The sequence below is a fragment of the Lagenorhynchus albirostris genome, chromosome 2, assembly GCF_949774975.1.
Source record: "Lagenorhynchus albirostris chromosome 2, mLagAlb1.1, whole genome shotgun sequence".
NCBI classification, from domain to species: domain Eukaryota; kingdom Metazoa; phylum Chordata; class Mammalia; order Artiodactyla; family Delphinidae; genus Lagenorhynchus; species Lagenorhynchus albirostris.
In genome coordinates, this window is record NC_083096.1 from 111,586,057 (window position 1) to 111,608,096 (window position 22,040).

The following is a 22,040-nucleotide window of genomic DNA, read 5'->3' on the forward strand; positions in this document are numbered from 1 at the left end:
AGAAAAAAAGAATGCTCTTTCCTGTGCATAGACTCTTCCCTAACTCCCAGGCAACCCTTTCACAAATGGCCAAGCAGACTGGGTAGAGGATTTTGAATGTCTCAAAGCAAAACAGTTACAATTATTGCAAGGAAAATGTTTGAATGTGTGCCTTACTGATGAGATAACCAAGGAATCATTTGCTCATACAGAGACTAAGCATTAATCCACCAGTGGTGGGGTCTGAGTGAACAGGGCTGGTCCTGGGCATCATTGCAAAGTGTGTGTGTTTGGCCGTTTCTCATCTCTTACCTTGGACCTTACCCCTCTACTGCTCTAGAGGTGATAATGCCTCTTCACCCACTGTCTTTTTCCATTCCCAAAGGCTTTGCTCTTCCTTCTTCTACTTAAAAAATAGAGTAGCTAGCTCTGGAAACCAACCTATGTAGTCTAGTAGCAAACTCGGATGACTTCAGAGGCCAGACCTTCTCTGTCTAAGATGCACTTAAATGCAAACTTTTCCATATATGTGCACGTCAAATAAATTGTATCTACAAGAAAAATTAGCCCACAGGCTGTCAGTTAGTGAGCTCCGAGTCTAATCTTTCAAGGGCTATTGTCAAGGTGGTAGATTGGTGTGAAGTAAAAAGGTGGGCGTTTGGAGGCTGACTCACCTGGACCTGAATCCTGGATTTCTGTCTTAATGTGTGACCTTGGAAAAATTACTGAATTGTCTGAACCTTGGCTTTCTTATCTGTAAAATGAATTGTTAAAGAAAGAAATAAGTGAAGATAGATAAACCATCAATAAAGAGAAGATAGCTCAATAAACATTCCAATTCTTTCTTGCTATTGAATGATCCAGGGGGAAACTGAAAGATCACCCAGCTCCCAATACCCAAGGAAGTTAATTTTTGATGATGAGATTTTAGGAGCTGAATTTAGGGTGCAGGTATCTGAAGAAACATAGCCAGGGCATGACCTCAATAGCCAAGTAGGCAGCTGTCTACTGTACTTATTCAAGACTAAGAATAAGACTGTGGGATATTTGCTTCTGCTACAGAACTAGTCTTAGAGAAGCATGGCAGGGGTAAGAAGGGAAGGTAGGATGCCAGACTTTGCATTTTGGAAGTACTTTGGTCTGATTTTTTTCCTCTCCACTCCTTGAGTCAAAAACTTAAATCAGGGCTGTGATTACCCGTAGAAGCTCCCCTTGTTCCTTCTGCCCATGCCCTGCTCCCCAGCCCTCCGCAGAGCTCAGAGTGGTCCTGTAAGAGTATGGGGGGTTTTTCCCAGCCTTCCACAGAAACCACTGTGTTTGAAGATTCCTTGCAGAAACGGTTTATGTGACTTGTGGTTGTAGTTTGAATAGTAGAAGAATTCTTTCCTCTACATTTTCACGTGTGCCATATGATCTGAGTGAAGCAGCAGCTCCAAACATGAGATAATATGTGGAGGAAATGTCATCTAGCTTGGAAGGGAATATTTGGCATTGAAAGTTTGCCCAGATTTAACTAAAAAGAACCATGTAACCTCATTCTTAGGATCACAGCCCATCAATTCAGAGAGGTTGTTTAAAAGACAACCTCTCTCAGGTTATGTTCATTTTGAGCTGATCCATGGAAAAACCATTAAAAAATGAAAACATGATATCAATTCTAGAATGTTATTCATAGCTGTTTGACTCAGCCTTAAAAGGACTGCAAGGACTTGATGCCTGGTGTATTGTCAGACTCTCAATGAACTGTTGATGGATGGGTGGATAAATAAATGTATGAATGATTCTAGATATTCAGGAGCAATGAAAAGTGTACTTGAGCATCATATATTGTATATCTCAATAGAATCTATAATGAGTTGCTTTATTGAGTTGGCTCCATTTTGATACGCTGAGATGAATACATATGTATATTTCATAGGAAGATCAATTATGAGCAAGCCAAAAATGTGCTCTGTTTCCTAAACATCTTTAAATACGTTCTATATAACTTTGCTTCGGTATTTGACCAATGCATCCAACATTGTTCTGTGAAACAACATAGCCTGGGAATTTTTTCAGAATAATTGATGTACTACAAAGAAACCATGAGTAACAAGTGGGAGAATGAAACTGCCTTCCAGACTTTTGGATGAGAAAATTCCCAGAAATGTTGGGAACTGCCGGAAATGCCTGGTTGTTAATGCAACTAGCCATGCAAATCATCTTGGGCTGGAAGCCAGACATTTCCCACTCTGTTTTGTGACAGCTCCCCTCTGGGGAGCAAGGCCGGTTCCTCCAAACCAGCAGCTGTGTAACAGACCACCACAACGTGGCCAAGATGATTCTCAGAGCCGTTTCCTCGCACGGCTGCATGCCTTCTTCGTTAAAGAGATGCCTCTGTCAGGAGTGAGGCTGACTTTCTTTTTACTGCTAGTTTACCCTTGACCTTCCTTAAATTATAGACTATCATCTCCTGAAGGCAGAATCTGTGACCAAGTTACCTTTTCATCTCTTTCCCGTTCCCACCTCCCACTGCCATCGCGCCCGGCCTGAAGGGGGCGCTCCAAGAGGACAGTTGAATTGAACGGAACAACAATTGTATCCAGTCCTGATGATATTCAATAATTACTCTCTTTTACACAAAGTGGAATAACTCCTTCGGGAAATTGCAGAAATCAGAAAAGACATTTAGAGCAGCGAGTTAACCTCTCAGATACTCCCCCAAAGCCTTGTAGAACTGCTGCGTGTTACCCGGAGTCCGGGGCCTCTCGGGAACTTGTGGCGTGGGGACGGATTAGCGGTTTTCTCCTTTCCGTGCTGGCTCCCAGCGCAGCCAGAAGCAGGAAGCATAGCCCCCGGTGTTAAAAGAACACTTTACACACAGCTCTGGAGCAATACACCGCCTCCACCCCTTTTTAGGAAAAAATGTTGGGACATGGAACTAAACAGCCTAGCAGCCACATTCTCAGAATATTTGAAATGATACTCATCTTTTAACAAAGGCTTCTGTGCATCCACAAAGCGGAAGCAGACCCCGTTCCTCTGCCTCGCTCTGGCTCTGTCCTTGGGAGCCTGAGCTCTTTGAGGTGATGCCCTGCCAGGCGGGCCGGGAGCACATGCTCACATCTTCGCAGTGCCGTTCCAACACCACAGGGGAGAGATGCTAGAGAGACACACAGTCTCCTGAACCTTTTTCTGTGTATTCCCCTCTGGATGGCAAGCGCCCTGCATTGTGTATATATGTGCGTCTTCTGAACCCAGCCATAAATAAATGCAAGCTGTCTTATTCAGACAATAACAACATATAAGAGAAAGAAAAACAGTCACTAACAGGAAAAGAAAAACCTGTTCTTTGTCCCAAAAGAGAGAAACCCTTTGTGTTCAGAATAAACACCTTTAGCTTTTTCATGGAAAAAATGTATTTTTTGTTTATTATCTATAGTTACCACTTCCTAAATCCTTTTAGTTTAGAAAGACTACGCCTGACAGAGCTTTTGTATTTTTCTTTCCACAGTTAAGCAGAGCCACTCACTGCTCCACACAGGGTCTGTTCTAGTATTAAAAGTCATTTCTTTTGGCACACATTTTAACCTGTCTTAAAATGATAACCATGCGGTCTTGATAAATTATTTGAAAAGCTTCTCCTAAGGTGGCTTGGTGGTTTTGTTAAGACATTTATTTTAAGAGTATCTCTCAATAGAATTTATCAGTGAATTACTTTATGTATTCCCAGCATTAAATTATTTCCGCTCTAAGAATATTATAACTCCTTTCCTCACAGTGATGAAAAAAATGAAACTATCCTCAAACAGTGCTAGGTTGGGTACTGACCTTATGTCAGTAATTTTTGGAATGTTCCCACCAGAAGTTATAAATTATAAATATAAGGCCCAGAAGAGAGAGAAACATTGAAGAGTGAGGAAAACAGCAATTAGAATTTCACATAAATACCATCAACTGGAGAACAACAAATCGAGCACATGGGAGGGGAGTGGTATTGTTCAAGCTAGGATGTGGGGAGATGGGAGGGAACATGGAGAGAGCTGAAGGCCGGGTAAATAAAGCACACCAGGAAAAGAAGGATTCAGTGTCTATTATTCCAGAGAAAATGGGCACTTTCTGAGGTAGGTTTCTCTGCAACCTTGGAGATTCTAGTTTGTTCCTTCCCTGATAAACAAAAAGTCAGCAGTAATAACATCCTTGATAACACTTCCTCTGAAATGTATAACATTCCATGTTTCTGCTTCATAGTCACCACCGGACATGCATGAGTCAGACTGAGAGGTGGGGAATTTGCTGGGCTGCTCATGGGACCATTGAAGTTATAGTCAAGGCTTATGAGGTGTGGCTATGCTTCTTTCTCTTTCAACTCATCTTGTACTAAGAGCCATAGGTGATTTCTTTATCTCAGAACAGGCTATCTTAAGTGTGAGGTTAAAGGGCAAAGCTTGCCAAAACAGTAGATGGGACTGCAGACTGGAAACCTGAACCTTGTTTGTCTGGTCATGCTGTCGTAAAATACTAGCAGCTAATTAAGGGCTTAGTACAGCGCCTAATTATATTCATTATCTTCACTTATCTTTCACAATAAGTATGTCAAAGACTATTATTATCCCAATTTTATAGATGAGGAAACTAAGAAGTCAAAAAAAAGCTTGAATTTCTATAGCTCACAAAGGATACAGCAGAGACTTAAACCCAGGTCTCTTTCCAGAGTTCACCGTCTTAATGTGTCCCCTCCTACACAATAATAAAGGGAAGCTACTATTATTTTTTTTTTGAAAGCAGCCAAAAGAAAGTCTGCCTAAGATATAATTAAATAGCAATTCATAATAGAGGAGAGCTACTTGCGTCTGGAAATTTTCTCTTAAACAAGCCTCTTCATATTATTTTTGGGCACATCCATTTTATAAAGAGGGCTAAATTGAATATGTTGTTAATTTGCTTATAATAGTTCTAAATTGTCCATGTCCTTGAATAGATACAAGGTTTCTCAGGCTGGGCTCTAAGGAAGAACCCACCCCACCCGTGGGTGATCCACCCTATGGGCCTATCCCCTCGGGGAACAATTTACATTAAAAAGTGCGAAAGAAGGGCTTCCCTGGTGGCGCAGTGGTTGAGAGTCCGCCTGCCAATGCAGGGGACACGAGTTCGTACCCCGGTCCGGGAAGATCCCACATCCCACATGCCGCGGAGCAGCTGGGCCCGTGAGCCATGGCCACTGAGCCTGCGCGTCCAGAGCCTGTGCTCCACAACGGGAGAGGCCACAACAGTGAGAGGCCTGTGTACCGCAAAAAAAAAAAAAAAAAAAAAAAAAAGTGCGAAAGAGATGTCCAGTCAAGTCGAAACTGTACCGTGTCATAACAGGATTACACACAAAAAGAGAATGAATGGTACCATGATTAATTTTGACCATAAATTTAAAGTAGCAAATTAGTGTGAAAAAGTAGATGATATGGTAGTTTGTAGGAGAGAGATTTTGCTGCAGCTCTGGAAGTCAAGAAAGAACAAAGTGAGATGATTAATAAAGTTTTGAGTTGCACAGATCTGGGTTTAAATCTACAATTATGACTTTGAGCAAGTTATTTGACCTCTCTCAGTCCAACTTCGTCATCTGTAAAATGGGAATTTGGGGATTCAGTAATAAATGTAAAATGTTTAGCATGGTGCTCTGCCTGTTCTTATTGTAATATAATTGTCTATTTGTCTGACAGTCTCCTCCATTAGCCTGTGACCTCTTCAAAAACTGGATTTATGTCTGTTTATCTTTGTGTCTCTGAGCCTTTGATATAGTGCTTAAGCTCATCCCCACTCTTGATGTTTCCTTCTATGTGAAGGATGTTCCATTATCATATTATTCCTGGTTTCTGTCTGCTCTTGACATATTCCCCACTTGGAGAAGAGAATGGGTTACCTGATTGGTGAGTCAAGAAGGCCTTACCATCTGTACTCTTCACATCCTCTTGGGAGTGAAGTTTCTGCAGGGAGCGTGGCGTCTCTTCTGCTCTTCCACACCGTAAATCTTACTGTTCAGTGCCTCCATGACTTAGTAGACAAGAGACCTAACTCTGGGGTCCTATAATATGAGGCCCATTTCCACACAAATCTTGAGGGGCAAAGGAAGATCTAGCTGGAAAGATAGATTAGAACCAGACAGTGAAAAGATCTTCTTATACCTCCATGGCATGACATTTTGGCAGATTCCTTAAAACATATAGATCATGATAAAGAATGGAAAGAGTCTACATGAGTAAGCCCAAAATCATACTTGTTTTTGTTTTTAATGTTTGGATATTTTTGGCGTGGGGGAGGGGTGCAGGGGAATGGGGAAGGTTGTTCTTTGCATTTTTGTTTTAATTTGTTGAGGGGCTGAAGATGAGATATCAATATTTTAAGTTCTTTGCAGAATTCATTTTTGTCTTATCTTTAAGTTATTTTATACTAAGGTACTAATAAACCCTTCATTTGATGAATGGACCTGCTAAGTCAGTTTTTCTCCAAGTGTGGTCCAGGGACCATCTGCCTCAGAATTACCTGGAGGGCTTCAGAATACAAATTATTATGCCTCACCTCAAACCTGCCAAACCAGAATCCCTGGGGGCATGGCCTTGGAATATGATTTTAACATTCTCCCCAAGGGATTTTTATGTTCATTGTATTAAGGGCAGCACCTGCCAACAGACAAGTGAATTCAATTTAAATGTACCGAGAAGAGGAAATTATGTTTGTGTGTGTGTGTGTGTGTGTGTGTGTGTGTGTGTGTGTATGTGTGTGTGTGTGTGTGTGCGTGTGTGTAGTTATTGCTAAATCAGTTAACTGACCATTCTGATTACTGCTACCGACCATTCTGATTACTGCTATGATCCTTTTTCCCTATAGACCAGAGCAGCCCTGCTTACTCAGCTGAGGATATCATCAAAACCCCAGCTGGGCCTTTTGTCTATGTGTCTTTCTGATAGATCTTATGAAACAAATAATCGTTTTAAAACCCTTAAAAGCTTAGAGACTGGGCTTCCCTGGTGGCGCAGTGGTTGAGAGTCCGCCTGCCGATGCAGGGGACACAGGTTCGTGCCCCGGTCCGGGAAGATCCCACATGCCGCGCAGCGGCAAGGCCCGTGAGCCATGGCCGCTGAGCCTGCGCGTCCAGAAAACTTAGAGACAAACACGTACTTTTAAAAGAACAAGAAGAACCCTTACAATTCTTCCAAAGAATCGTAGCTACATCCAGTTTTCCTCTTTTGGTTCTAAGTGTCTAGAGGTAATAGACAGGAACTTCAACACAGAGGAACATTCTTAGGTATGGATTGCAAGCTTTTATCCCACCACACTGCCCTCCTTCTGTTGGCAAGTGTGGGAGACACTCTGCTTAGGCCTGCTTTGTTTCTCGTTATAGATCATGCAACAGATGAGTGACCACCGCTACGACAAACTCACTGTGCCTGATGACACGGCCGCAAACTGCTTATATCTAAATATCCCCAATAAAGGCCACGTCTTGCTGCACCGAACCCCAGAAGAGTATCCAGAAAGTGCAAAGGTAAAAAAAAAAGTCCTTCTTGCCACAGCAGCTGAGTAGGCCTCCCTTTGCAGCCTTCCTGCCTAGGGATTTTTTTCACAATAGAGTGACAAATAACAGGGCTTCCTTTTCCCCTATACACATCATTAGGAAAGCCAAAAGGATAACATAATTTATTTATTTATTTTATATGATTTTTTTAACATGTTTATTGGAGTATAATTGCTTTACAATGGTGTGTTAGTCTCTGCTTTATTACCAAGTGAATCAGTTATACACATACATATGTTCCCATATCTCTTCCCTCTTACGTCTCCCTCCCTCCCACCCTCCCTATCCCACCCCTCAGAATGAGAGAAGATATTTGCAAATGAAGCAACTGACAAAGGATTAATCTCCAAAATGTACAAGGATAACATAATTTAGGGCCGAAGGAAAGTTTATTTAACTCGCTCTTCTCGTTAGTGTCATTGGTCACTAATGCATGCAAAGTAATTGAGATGATCATGCCTGGTATTCAGACCTTTTCAAATGAGTATTTGGATCTCCCAAGTCTGTGCTCCAGCTTTGATTAAATGTACTTCTTGACACTGACATGCTCATTAAGCATAGAGACCTACAATTAGATGGCCAACTGCCTCATTGTTTTCTGACAAATCTAAGCTGCCCCTCATCAGAGGGTCATTTGTTTCTTCAGTCAGAGAAGTAGGAATGACCCATAGAGAAGGGTGCTCAAAAGCAGGGGCTACACATCCTAGGCAACAAAGGCCTGAAAGGATAGAACAAGAAGAAATATAAATACAGCACACTTGGAACCAGCCAACTGGTCCCTCCAAGCAGCTCTGCATTTATGTTCCAGCCAGGGAATTGCCCCCTCCGTATGGAATTCCTTCCTGGTCTGAGAAAATCTTCCCAGTCTTTCAGGGCACTCTGCCAGTCTCATCTGTGTACTTTGGTAATTTCAATTTAATCATACCAAGCAGATTAAGGGTGTTGGTCCATAGATCCTTCAAGTGTTCATATCTTTTTTAGGCATTTCAGTATGTTCATCTCTGTCCAGAGGAGCAAGATATTTATAGTAAGCATTACAGAAGAGTCTTAGTAACCACTGATCTCTCTCTCTTTTCTTTCAATCTTAAACTTTAAAACTTTTAGAAAATAGTTTATGCTACCTTTTAAGTATGCAATACTGTATAATTACTAGGCTTATCCTCCTAGTCAGGAAGGATCCCCTTCAGCAGATTAAAAAGAGAGCAGGGGAAGAGGATAAATAGATTTTTTTTTTCTTCTTCCATGGCTGAAAGTGTGAACCTGAGGAAAATATAGGACCCCTGACCCCCTGGACTGGGGCTTAACCAGCTCTCAGATGAATAGTAGGTCTCACAATTTAATGTGCCTCAGGGTTGTTAAAAATACAGGTTCCTAGACCTCCCCACCCTAGAATCTGCCATGTCAGTAAGCACCCTGGTCACTGAACTCACTTGGAGAAACACAGCTCTGGATCATTCGTACCCCTTCAGCCACATCAATCATCCGATAATGAGATGATCATTAACTGCTTCTGAATTCAGCCCTGGGTCTACCACCAAAAAACAGTAACATCATATTTATTGAGTGCTTCCCCTGTGCCAGGCACACCGCATGTACTATCTTGTTCATTCCTTACAGCAGCCCTGTGAGGGTGCTATTACTACTCCAGTCTTACAGAGAAATAATCCCAAGGCGATGCCGCTTGACCGAAATTACACTTGGAGCAGTAAGTTGGCAGAACTGGGGCTGGAACCCAACTCTGTGTGGTCCCAGCACTCTTAATTAACCACTGTACCAAAGTACATCCTACAGAAGCATGGTAGATTGTTTTTAGGCAGTGTATTTTCAAGTGATTTTGCCTTTTTTTAAAAAAAAAATGTTCTTTGTTTTATCATCAGAGAAAAAATCTGTGGACTGTTAATTTGAAGGTTTGACACATGCTTGCTTTCTATTCGTGTCAGAAGATGCTCTAAAATTCACACACCTGTAATTTAAAAGCAGTTTGACCTGAAATCCTTCACTTAAATTATACTTTGTCAAGTGTTTCCAATGGTCTTATTAAGGGAAGGAACATTATAGTTGAGAGGGTTTTGAAGCGTGGAGAGAGAGTCCTACTCAGCCTGTAAACACGTCCACCAACTTTCATATATCACTTAATCTAGCAATGACAAGGGCAGAGTAAAGGCCTTTCTAGTAACAACCACATTTCTGACACATCTTTGGCTTTGAGGTTAGAGCATAGAGCTAGTGGTTAACCAATGCTGCTAGCTCTCTGGGTATCGCTGTAGGCAGGTGTGTGGTCTTGGTTCCATGCATATCTTGGGGTTCAATGGGTGACAAGCCTAAACTTACAAGCTACATGAATCCTCTACCCCAGGTGGAGGGGGTGGGCCTGGGGGCCAGGGAAGACAGAGGCAGAAACATAAGCCTTCTTCTCTACTTTTCCTTGATTCCTCCTGCAGGTTTATGAAAAGCTGAAGGACCATATGCTGATCCCTGTGAGCCATTCTGAAATGGAAAAGGTGGACGGGCTGCTGACCTGCTGCTCGATTTTAATTAACAAGAAAGTAGAGTCCTGAGTCGCGGTCCCTCCCTTGTTGCCGGCAATACTGCACTTGTAAGGCCGATAACTGTACCCATTCCTACCGTTTTCATTGACAATCTTTTATGCCACTCTGCTACTAACACTGGTCTACAATTCTAAATTTAATTGCTTCGTTCTGCACCTCCCCCAGCCCCTCCCCTCGAGGTGTACCTAAACTGTGGATTTGCTCAATGAATTAAGCCATCTAGAAAATACAGAGCTAATGAATTATTCAAATGTGATTAATAATTGTAAGGAAACACTCATTTTAGTGTTTGTATTATCAGTGTGAAAATTGTTTATTTGCCAATATAAACCGAAGAATGTCTTTTTGATCAGTCAGCTAAGCTGGATTTTCTTTCTGTATATCATTAATTATCTTTGGCTCCTATGAAATTCCCTGGTCTGTGGATCCTCCTCCTTTCCCTCTTTGTTTCCATCTGAAGTATGAAAACTTTCCCACTTCTATCACAGTCACCTCGACCTTGGGTAGAATCCGGGGTCTTGCCTTCTGCACATCTTCCTGCAGGTCGACCCTGTCTGCCAGCAGTCTTTCTGCCTCGCCGCTACATCTGCCACCACCACCACTTTCCCCCAGAGGGTCAAACAGGCCCCTCAGCAGAACCGTGACCAAAATCAGAGCGGCTGTTTAGGGGAGAGTTCACTGCACAGAGGCACATCCCAGTGGGGTTTGCCCCAGAGATCTAAATTCTAGAAGAAGTAGGGCACCACACCTAGGAAGGTGAATTCAGCACCAGATGGTTGCTAGGGGGTTGCAGATCAAGAAGCTTGGACACACCCCATGAGTACAACACTTTAGAAAGTCTTTAAGTCACATTCCGTGCATTTTTGCTTTATTACTGGCCATATACAGACCTTGGGGAATAGACTTATTTTTTTCTTTCAATTTACTTTCATTTCCCCCCATTGTGACTCACCCTGTTTCCAGGCTTCTACCCCTTAATTTACAGAGTTATTTTTTTGCTGACCTACAGAGTTATTTCTTTCAAAAGAGACATTACATCTAAAAATGATTATTGATGGTCTAGTGCGAGCCAGATGGAGCATGTTCAGGAAGTGATAGGCTTGGTGCTTGAAATCAGCTGCAGACAATGGACACTTCTACTTTGAAATATCCGTGAATATTTACTGTGGAATTCAATTAAAACTTCTCTCCTCTGTAGCCTTCCAATTACACAACCTTAAACTGACACGAATCTCTTAACAAAGAACAAAGCCGCAGTGAAGGGAGAGATGGTTGTCTTTTACTTAAATGAAAGAATCAGTCTTTTAGCAGACCAGGGAAATGGTACTTTCCAAGGAATGGTGACTGATCCAGGCATGTTATCAAACTTCCCAGTCATCCCCACCTTTCCTGTATTGCCTATGGCTAAGATTAAGATTCAGGGAGTTTAAGGAATGCTACTTCACGTCTTGCTAGGCTCACCTAACGTGTTTGTAATCAGACATTCCTCATGTTTGGTGACCAAGAGAGAATACCTTCATTCATTTCATCTCCCCCTGAACAAATGGAAGTGAGAAACCTCTGAGCAAACCAAGACAACCTTAACTACTATGTTTTTCATTTATTCGATCATTTTATGTCAGACTTAGAAGAAGTTCCTTCTCCTCCTTCTTTTTCTTTTTGCTTGACTTTAATATTCATATCACGTTCAAATATCTAATTTCATGCATCCTATGACTGAAACGTATCTTGGTCACTGGCATATTTCCAACTGTCTCATCATGGGTGAATAATATGTTTTTACCACAGAGAGAATGAATGTTACCCACATGCCCAAGTTAATAAAGAAAAATTGTCCTCAGTAGTTATGGTTGCCCTTTGGGGTTAAATCCGGCCCTATGCTGGCAAAAACAGAAATCCTCCCTCAAAGACAACCACAGGAAAACTCACTCAATCAGCCACTTCAGTCTTAATAGTACAGCTAACTGGCATATAATTTCCAATATCTTTATTTCTAGCTTTCCAAACTAAAGAACTGTTCTCTATTATGTTTAGTAAATTGCAAGTGAATCAATTTTTCTTTTGAACCATTTGTTCTACAGAAGGCTGTTTTCACTTTTCCTTTTCTTTTCATCTTTCCATCTTTCCTTCTCTTTGTCTCAAGAAATCACTTAGAATCTATGTGCCTCTTCTACAGAATCTTATTCTGCACTGCTACATCACCTACAAGGCTGGCTTCTTTGGACTCTCTCTGTGATATGCTGATGTGGAAACCTAAAATATTTGCAGCATAGTAGTATTATTTCTTTGGTGTACTCATCAGCATCATATTATCTTTGAAGAGGAAAGACAACCCACTACCCCGTTACCTAGGTTCCCCTCTTGTCCATTGTGATTTATAAGGAAAAGCTAACAGAAACTGCTTTTTGACATTATAAAGACATTAGAGATTGTATATAGAAGTTGAGTCAGAATCACTTGGTCAGTAAGATTCAACTTACTAAGGACAATATAGAGAAAGTACATGATTTAGCATTATTTCTTCAACTGTGATGAATTGCTATAGAAATCAGCAGGCAGATCTCTCTACTGTGTATTGATTGCTCTTTTAAGCTACTGTGAACAGGCTACTAAGGCCATCTCTTCATCTAGAAGGGGAGAAATAGTCTGTAGATGAACAATGTGACTTATTTAGAGTTGCATGTTAGTCTTCGTAATTATTTACTCCTTTACATTCTACAGAACTCAGACATGATTTCCACGTGGTGTTAGATTCGTGCATTTTATCATACTGACCATCCTGTCACAGCCAGTGTATGGTTATCCACTCTGTGTGCCAAAACCAGTAATGCCTTTCACGGTCCTTTAGTCCAGAGAAATTCTGCACTGATTTTAGTCTCTTGCTGTACTGATCCTACAAGTATACCAATCACGATGGAATAAAGTGTGAGTTGTACTGTGATCAAGAGCCTATGTCTCTTTCTTGCAACAGAAACTGCTGTGGTGAATGAAGTCACCATTTCTTTACTACCAGAGATGGGAAGTTTTTGGGTTTTTTTTCTCTTGTCCTATAAGCTATGGAATTAGAAATACTTACCTGTAAGTCAACTGCTATCAAAAGCTTGGATTAAAATGATAATCAAAGGATACTTCATACTTGTGGTGCTTTAAAAGTATGCATATTATCCACGTGTGGTCAGGAGATCTTGATTTCACATATGTTCCTCCTCAAAAAGGCTTCCCTTGTTCCTTTGACTCCTGTCATCAGCACATTATAATATGGCTCAGTTATGGAGACGGTTGAAAGATGTTTTCCTGTGTTCATGCAAGAGTTTGCTTTTTGTTTTTGTTTATTTTATAGTAAGAGTTTTTTAGGAAATATGAAGGTTTTTTTAATAAGACTTTTTATTTCCAACAATTCTTTTCAAACTGAAAGTAGCTTCATTGTTCTCTTTTTCTGACTGTAAAAATAATAACCGCTCACTGCAAAAATAAAAATCAAACCTTACCCCAAAAAACATAAAAACAAAAGTAAAGGAAAAAAAATTTCCCCAAATTTTATCACCTACAGACAGCTGCTATTAGCATCTTGGAGAATATCCTCACATCTAGGACTAGATACAGATATAAATATGGAATGATTGTACATCATCATTAGTGCTTCCTTCACTCAGCAATATATTGTGGCCATCTCTCCATGTCAATAAATGGAGATCTACATCATCAACCTGAACAGCCCTGAATAATTCACAATAAGGTTGTCACAGCAGCTCTTTCTAATTTATGTGGAGTGTTCTATCACAGATGTTTGGTGTGCCCACATTTCTAGTAGCCGGGGGTCTTTAGGCTATCAAACATGTTCTGCATATAAGCTCTCACACACCCCAAGGGTTAGCTCAATCCGTAATCCTCTTACCATAACTGAAGGGTACATGCAAAAGCCCATCAGAAGCACAAACCAGTACTAAAATCCCTTGGAGAGGTCACTGATTTAGTCACACCGCTCAGTTGACGATGCGTCAGTCAGTTCTCCATTATTTAGGCTGCCATTAACGTGGACAGTGAAACTAAAAACTGCCAACTGCAAACCTGCTCTGGGCCGCCACAGGAAATGGAACCTTCCACCCACGTGCCAGGGTTCAGTGCTACTCTTAGAGGAGAGAGGGAGACACTTTTTAAAGCAAGGGTTCGCAGGGCTCCCCTGCCTGGTCCCCCCCAGCCTTGCAGAGAGTGGAGGAAGCTAAGAATGAGCAAAATCCCCTCTCACCACAAGTTTCAGATTCTGGAAATGGGAATTTGCTGAATGAAGAATGCTGGTCAACCATCATTTTAGACACATGAGCACATGTTTAGCAAGTTCCCACACTCTGCCAGGCTCCTGGGTGCTGCTGTCTTTCGAGAGCTGACAGTCTGGGAAGGGCGGGGAAGGAAGACCACACAAGCACCCCGATGATCATAACATAAAAGAAGGTAAGGGAGGAACCAAAAAGAATGGTGCTGTGGTGGTTCCCAAGTAGGGGAGATCAGACAGAGGGCTCAGGGTTTAATCTGGGCTTGAAAGTTCAGCTCTGGCTTCGAGAAGCCAGGATAGAGTTCTGGGGGGCAGCAAGACAAAGGCATGGAGGTGGGAGAGCACAGTGTACGCTTCAGAAGCACCTACTGTGTGCCCGTTAACCTGCCTAGGCCCTCAGGATACAATGGTGATTGTCCTTGCTTTCCTGGAATTTACATCCAAGTAGGAAGACAGACATTAAACAAGTTACAGCAAGCATGATAAACATTATGAAAGGAGAATGGGGTTCTGAGAGCGCGTGGTAGAGGCAAGCAAGGGGATTTGTTTGGCTGAAACACGAGACAAATATAAGAGCACAGTGAGACATGTAGGTTGGAATGTCAAGGGCCTTGGGTATTTGGACAGAATTTGGCAGTCTGTGAGTGTCCCCTGAAGATGTTTGGGCCAGGGAGTCATACTAATGGAGTTTGATACGGCAGCATTGGATAGGATGAATGGGAACTGAGACTGGTGTTCTTCTAAACTTAATCTCCCCAAATTTAATTCATCATTTAAACACCTCTTCTCAGCACCAAAATGGAACCTGAGAGCTCGGCAATTAACTCTATATTTTTCTCTCCCAAAAAACAGATTCATAACACCTTTCCCTCCCAACTACAAAGGGACATTTTCAACGCAGATGAGATAAAAAGACTAAAAGGTTCTTTGGAAGAAAGGTATAATGTAAATATCATTATCATCGTCATTATCCTCATTAACTCCTATCACAGCAAGTCTGGAGCCCATCAAAATGTCATCTTCTATTTGAAACATCAATCACCTACTCCAGAAATAACTCAAGATTTTCATAATTGATGCCTGTAAGCTGGCCTGACAGCTTCCATGGTGAATTCACAGGTTTCCTTGGTACCCAGCAAGGCTGCTCCAAAGACATACCTGCCTTAGGGAACTGTTGGCAAATCCGAATGGCCCTCATCTCCCTTCCCCCTCCAAACACTCATTTTTAACTCAGTGAAAGCAGGACCGCTTATAGCAGAAGATAACGGGAGTTATCAGGCTTTTAGGAGAACGTGTAAGTGCCAAGTATGTTAGTCACTATAAATAAATAAAAGATTCAAACCAGTCTGCCCTCTAACCACTTGGTAAAATATAGCCTGGGCTGGCTTGTGACATGAATGCTTAAAAGCAGTGATGGGTCCCTAGGTCTCAGGAAGCCCCCTCTATTTATAAATAGAAAGTTTAGTCATTTGGCTATGAATAACAAGAAAGAGCTTGGGTGAATTAACACAAGCCTCTGAAAGTAGTTTTGCTTTTCTTGTGCTTAAACTTTTTTAAAGAATTTTTTTTTAAGTTCCTAAGGACTCTTATTGATTAGACAGGGCTTTGAGCCAGAACTCAGAGGACAACTGCTCAAAAATTAAACTAGGAAAACGTGTGCTATGTGTTGAAATTTCCCATATCCCATCAGGGTACAAGACTGCATATTTCAGACTTTGCATATTTCACACAAATGCAGGAAAAGTTCAGGAACCAAACGAGTTCTCATTCCAAGCAACAGTCGAGCTACGTAGACATGTTAGGTCCTCTACCTCTGGAAAGAGCTTGTGGAATAAACAGAGTCGTGGTCATGGATCCAACAGAGACTTAAAATTCCAGGGCAGGATATGAACAAAGTCATCTGTTTTGTTTACATGGGACTCAGATGAGCATATGAGGTCCCCCTAGGATTAATGTTAGGACAGCAACATGGGGCTTTCTTTCTTTCTAGGTTTAATAATAATTGAGGGAGACAGAAGGAACACTATTACCATGGCAAGGTGGTAACAAAGAGTCTATCTGATAAGAAATAGAATTCACCCCCACTTGGATCAAATTGAAGAGATTCTAATGAAGGTCTGTTTCAAAGGTATGGATATTCAACGGACAAACAAGGGATGGTGGGTGAGACACCCAGAAACCAACTGTCAGCATCACGCCTAGGCCCAACAGGACAAGGACAGGAAATCATACCACTGGATCTGGGACAGAGAAGGAAGGACCCACAGCTCTGGCCAGAGACCAGTTTCCAGAGCCTCTCTTCTCACTGTCTGACCTGCTGGCGCTCCCCATCGATTGAACACAATGGCAAGATGGTTAGTGAGGGGTCCCAGGTGATGCCCCTGCAGGGACCAGCACAGAGCTGGCAGAGAAGGGTAGAAAAAGGATCTGGAAAGGGTAGAAGATGATCAGCACAGTGCCGCTATGAAAATGAGCTCTCAGCCCTTCAGAGAATCGTCATCACCAACTCTGTCTCTCAAGGTTAGCATTTAAATCCTATTTCTTAGCAAATTCCTCAGGCACATGCCAATTCTGTGGTCTGGTTCTCCCTCTTTCAGTATCAGAAAATGATTGGAGCAGAATCAACAGTAGAACATGAGTCTGCACAGCCTGAAGGTGAGAGAACATCACATTCCAGACCCGTGAGTCCTGGACCGCTTTAGTAAGCAGTATGTTAGTTCTAAAATAAGCACAGTAGCTCGGGCACCTGGTGTCCAAAAAGAGCTAGTTGCCTTTTTACTGCATGCCCATGACCTGCTGGTGACATAAAGTTGCTTAGGATTCCAAAGAACCTATTTTCTGTGTTCCCCCTTTTGTTTATACCTACAGCCAGCCTTGCTGGGCACAAGCTGTTTTGGTTTTACATGGTTATGTTGCTCATGGGGATAATATTCAGTCTGAACTAATAGTAGTGAGTTCCCCATTTTGGGGGGTGTTCAAGTAGAGACTAAAGGACCCCATCCAAGATGGGTTGTAGAGATTGCTCTATCCAGTAAAATCTAATGTAAATAACATCCAACATCCTTCACTGCCCTGGAATTCTATGATTAGGTGTTTGTACTGTTCTGATCCTGAGTGACTTTCTTTTCCCCTCTGATCCCCACTCCCCCAGTCTCCCTAATAGATGGACATCGTCCTCATCTGTTAAATAACAGTAATTACGGTTCCACTTCCAGCATGACAGCATGAGGAGATAGATCTGCAAAACTGAGAAGATTGTTTTTTTAAAAGAAACATTTAGAGTCTCTGGAAATGGTCGTAAGTGTATACATCAGATGAAGACATTTAGCCAAGAAAATCTGCTAAACTCGGTAAGATCAGTGAGACTCTGTGGTATTTGAAGCTACACATTTCCTCCTCCCCTCCCAGCTCAGTGACATTAGTCCTCCACTCCAGAACACAGGGCCCTCTCTCCCTGCAGCACACCGAGGGGTGAAACATCAGTGTTGCTCATCTTGCCCTCAGCTACATATTGCTGACACTGATTTCTGGACAAGTGTGGCTGGGAGATGGGGACTCCCGTCTTTCTCCCAGCTCTACTAGTGGGACAGAGGCTCTACCCTGAGCACTGCACCAAGGAGAATACAGGGGCCCTGAACCCCTTGCCCCGGCTCCCAGGGTAGGGGTTCCAGCCAGGAGAGGGAAGTCAAAAAGACTCGAGGCTATTGCCCCCCACCTAGCACAGAGCAACTACAGCAAAGAGGTCACTCAGAGAGGAGCACACCATTGTCTCTACCCCCAGCTGTAGAACCTTCCCTCAAAAATTTTCCCAGGGGAAGAAGCAGGCAGTAGAACAAAGAGTTCCAAATTGAGAAGCTGGTCTAAGGATACTCTCAAAAATAGAGGAGTTAGTAGTGAAATGCAACTGGGAGGAGATTGGTAGATTCCTTGGAGGTGTAGGCATCCAGATTGGAAAGGAAGAAGGAAAATTGTCTCTATTCACAGATGACATGATTTTGTATATAGAAAACTCCTAAGGGATCCACTAAAAAATGACTCAAATTAATAAATGAGTCCATCAAGGTTTTAGCATACAAGATCAATATAAAAAATCAATTGCATTTCTATATAATTGCAATAAACAATCCAAAAATGAAACTAAGAAAAACAATTTCATTTACAATAGCATTGAAAGAATAAAATACTAGGAATAAATTTAATAAAAGAAGTTCAAACCTTATACTCTGAAAATTATAAAACATTGTTGAAAGAAATTAGAGCTAAGTAAATGGAAAAATCTCTCACGTTTATTTATTAGAAGACTTAATATTGTCAAGATGGCAATACTCCCCAAAATGATCTACAGCTTCAAAGCAATCGCTATTAGAATCCTAGCTGACTTCTTTGTAGAAATTGGCAAGCTGATTCTAAAATTCCTATGGAATTTCAAGAAGCCCCATATAGTCAAAACAATTCTGAAATGAAAAACAAATTTGGAGGACTCAGACTTCCCAATTTCAAACTTCGAAAGCGAGAGTAATCAAGACAGTGTGGTACTGGCATAAGGATAGACACATAGATCAATGGAATAGAATTGAGAGTCCAGAAATAAACCCATGTGTCTATGGTCAACTTTTTCAACAAGAGGGTCAAAACTATTCAATAGGAAAAAAAAAAAAAAAACTATTCAATAGGGGAAAGAATAGACTTCTCAACAAATGTTCCTGGGACAGCCGTATACCCACATGCAAAAGAATGAAGTTAGACCCTTCCCTTTCACCATATACAAAAACTAATTCAAAATGACTCAAATACCTACGTGTAAGAGCAAAAATATAATATAAAACTCTTAGAAGAAAACATAGGAGTAAATCTTCATGACCTTGGCTTTGAAATGGATTCTTAGATACGACACCAAAAGCACAAGCAACAAAAGAAAAAAGATAAATAGACTTCTCAAAATTAAAAACTTTTGTGCTTCAAAGGACACTATCAAGAAAGTTAAAAGAAAACTCATCAAATGAGAGAAAATATATCATATATCTGATAAGGTATTTTATCTAGACTATCTAAAGAATTCTTACCACTCAATAATAAAAAATACAAATAACCCAATTTTAAAGTGAACAAAGGATCTAAAAAGACATTTCTCCAGAGAAGATATACGAATGACCAGTGAATACATGAAAAAATGTTTGACATCGTTTGTCATCAGGGATGTGCAAATCCAAATCACAATGAGATACTACTTCACACCCATTAGAATGGCAAGAATCAAAAAGTCAGATCATAACAAGCATTGGCAAGGATGTGGAGAATATGAACCTTCATACATTACTGATGGGAATGTAAAGTGCAGCCACTGTGGAAAAAAAATCTGGCAGTTCCTCAAATGCTTAAACATTGAGCTACCATAGGAACCAGTAATTCCACTCTTAGGTATATATACCCAAGAGAAATGAAAGCATATGTCCATACAAAAACTTGTACATGAATGTTTATAGCAGCATTATTCAAAATAACCAAGTGGTGGCAACAACCCAAATGTATACCAACTGATGAATGGATAAACAAAATGTGTTATCTCCATACAATAGAATAATATAAAGCCACAAAGAAGAATTGAGTATGGATACATGCTACAACATGAATGAACCTTGAAAACATGCTAAGTGAAAGAAGCCAGTCAGAAAAGACCACATAGTATATGGTTCCATTTATATGAAATAACAGAACAGGGAAATCTGTAGAGACAGAAAGTAGATTAGTAGCTGCTTAGGGCTGGGAGTGGGGGCAGGTGGAGAGGGAGAAGAAGAGGGAGTGATAGCTAAAGGACAGGGGGCTTCTTTCTGACATAATGAAAATGTTCTAAAATCGACTGGGGTGATGGCTGCACATATGTGTGAATATGCTTGAAACCACTGAATTGTATACTTTAAATGGCTGAATTGTTTGGTATATGAATTATATATCAATAAAGCTGTCTTTTGGGCTTCCCTGGTGGCGCAGTGGTTGAGAGTCCGCCTGCCGATGCAGGGGACACGGGTTCGTGCCCCGGTCCGGGAGGATCCCACATGTCGCGGAGCGGCTGGGCCCGTGAGCCATGGCCGCAAAGCCTGCGCGTCCGGAGCCTGTGCTCCGCAACGGGAGAGACCACAACAGTGAGAGGCCTGCATAACGCAAAAAAAAAAAATAAATAAAATAAAGCTGTCTTTTTAAACGATAGTGATAATACTCTTTGTCATCTTCATATCTCAAAGCGTGGTTAGAATGATTAAATGAGAGAATTTATATAAACGTACTTGGTAGCCTATGCAATGCTGTGCAAATGTAGCCTATTATATTCTTGAATAGGATTAATCAGCTTTTCACCAGCACCTGTCAGTACAAAACTGCCTGTCATAAGCTGCCATTTCTAAACCTACCTTTGCCCCCAATTAGATTTCCTTTTCTTTCATGGTTAAAATTCATTGACAAAGCCCAACCCTTGAAACAGTCCCACATAATGATTGCTTATGGAAAGCTTCTTACCCTCACAGCCTTTTTAAAAGAGGAAGTAACGTTTCTTTCATATGTTTTCACAAAGCTCGACTCAAGTGTGCATAATTACTGCACATACCAAGCTCCTGGTTAGTCAGACCTGGAGTCCACGTGGGCTGTGTAACAGTTTGGCTAGCTGGTGATCGTTCCTTTCCTCTCAAATTCCCAAACCCTGAATTATATTTTGGCCACCACTGTGCTCTTTAAGCTGGGATGAGCAGCCGTCTGAATAAGCAAAAGGAGACGAGAAGAAATTTGCTCTAAGTGGCAAGTTTGAGAGTAAGACTGAAGGAAGCTGGTTCTCGGCCAGGTGAGCCTATGAGCGCTGCACCAACACAGCATTTTTATACGAGAGAAGGAGGGAGAAATCAAGTTCCCCTTTCTGGTGGCATTTGCTTTGCTTCGCCTGTCCTGTCCCATCCTGCTGTCTAAATACCCCTTTCTTTTTTTATCCAGTTGTACAACCTTGGACCCCAGCCCACCCTTTTTGGTTTGCAAGAAGCTGAAGCCTTCATCATCTCTTTTTTTTTAATTTTAAAATAGTATTTAATGAGAATAGCTTTTTTTTAAGCTGTGCGTGCCTGGCACGGTGCCAGGAAATGTTATGTGACTCTTTCCCTTAACCTTCACAAGTACCTGAAGAAGCAGATGACAAAACTGAAGCCCAGAGATAGTCACTGAACAAAGTCACACAGCTAGTGGGTGTGGCTCTGGGATTCAAACCCCCATTCCTGTCTGGGCAGTGTGGCCCTTGCTCTTCAACACTCTTCTTTGTTGATCATTGAAAATAGGTGCCCTGTTAACATTTCAAAATGATTACACATCAAGGCATTTTCAGAACTTAGGAAGTGTTCTTACCTCTGCTCCTCCATATTAATGCAGTAGAGATCAAGGCATCCCTCGGCTGAGCCTCAGAAACAAAAGCGACGGGGGACATCCCTGTTAGTAGACGGCAGTTTTTGCAGGAAAATTGTGGGGTCATAGCGCCCTCACGTGGTCATTCTCATTTTCTCATGAGGCCTTTGGCGGGGAGAAGGGCTAAGAATGTGGCGGTCTCCGTGATACACGTGATCCCTGGGAAGCTGAGCCTTCTTAGGACCCGGCTGTGGACTTGGCTGTGGATCTGGCCCGGGCAGGTTCCGCGGCCTGGACTCTCTCACCTTGGCTGAAACCAGAA

The 22,040-nt window shown here is 41.7% G+C and overlaps 1 protein-coding gene across 1 annotated transcript in view; it reads left to right on the forward strand.

Moving 5' to 3' along the window:
* The window catches only part of DDAH1 (dimethylarginine dimethylaminohydrolase 1), a 153,966-nt gene extending 140,951 nt beyond the window's left edge, over nucleotides 1-13,015 (forward strand). The window contains exons 5-6 of the mRNA XM_060139639.1: nucleotides 7,352-7,495; nucleotides 9,967-13,015. Coding sequence (XP_059995622.1) covers nucleotides 7,352-7,495; nucleotides 9,967-10,083 — 261 coding nt within the window. The 3' untranslated portion in view covers nucleotides 10,084-13,015. The remainder of the gene's footprint in view (nucleotides 1-7,351; nucleotides 7,496-9,966) is intronic.
* The last annotated feature ends 9,025 nt before the right edge of the window (nucleotides 13,016-22,040 follow it).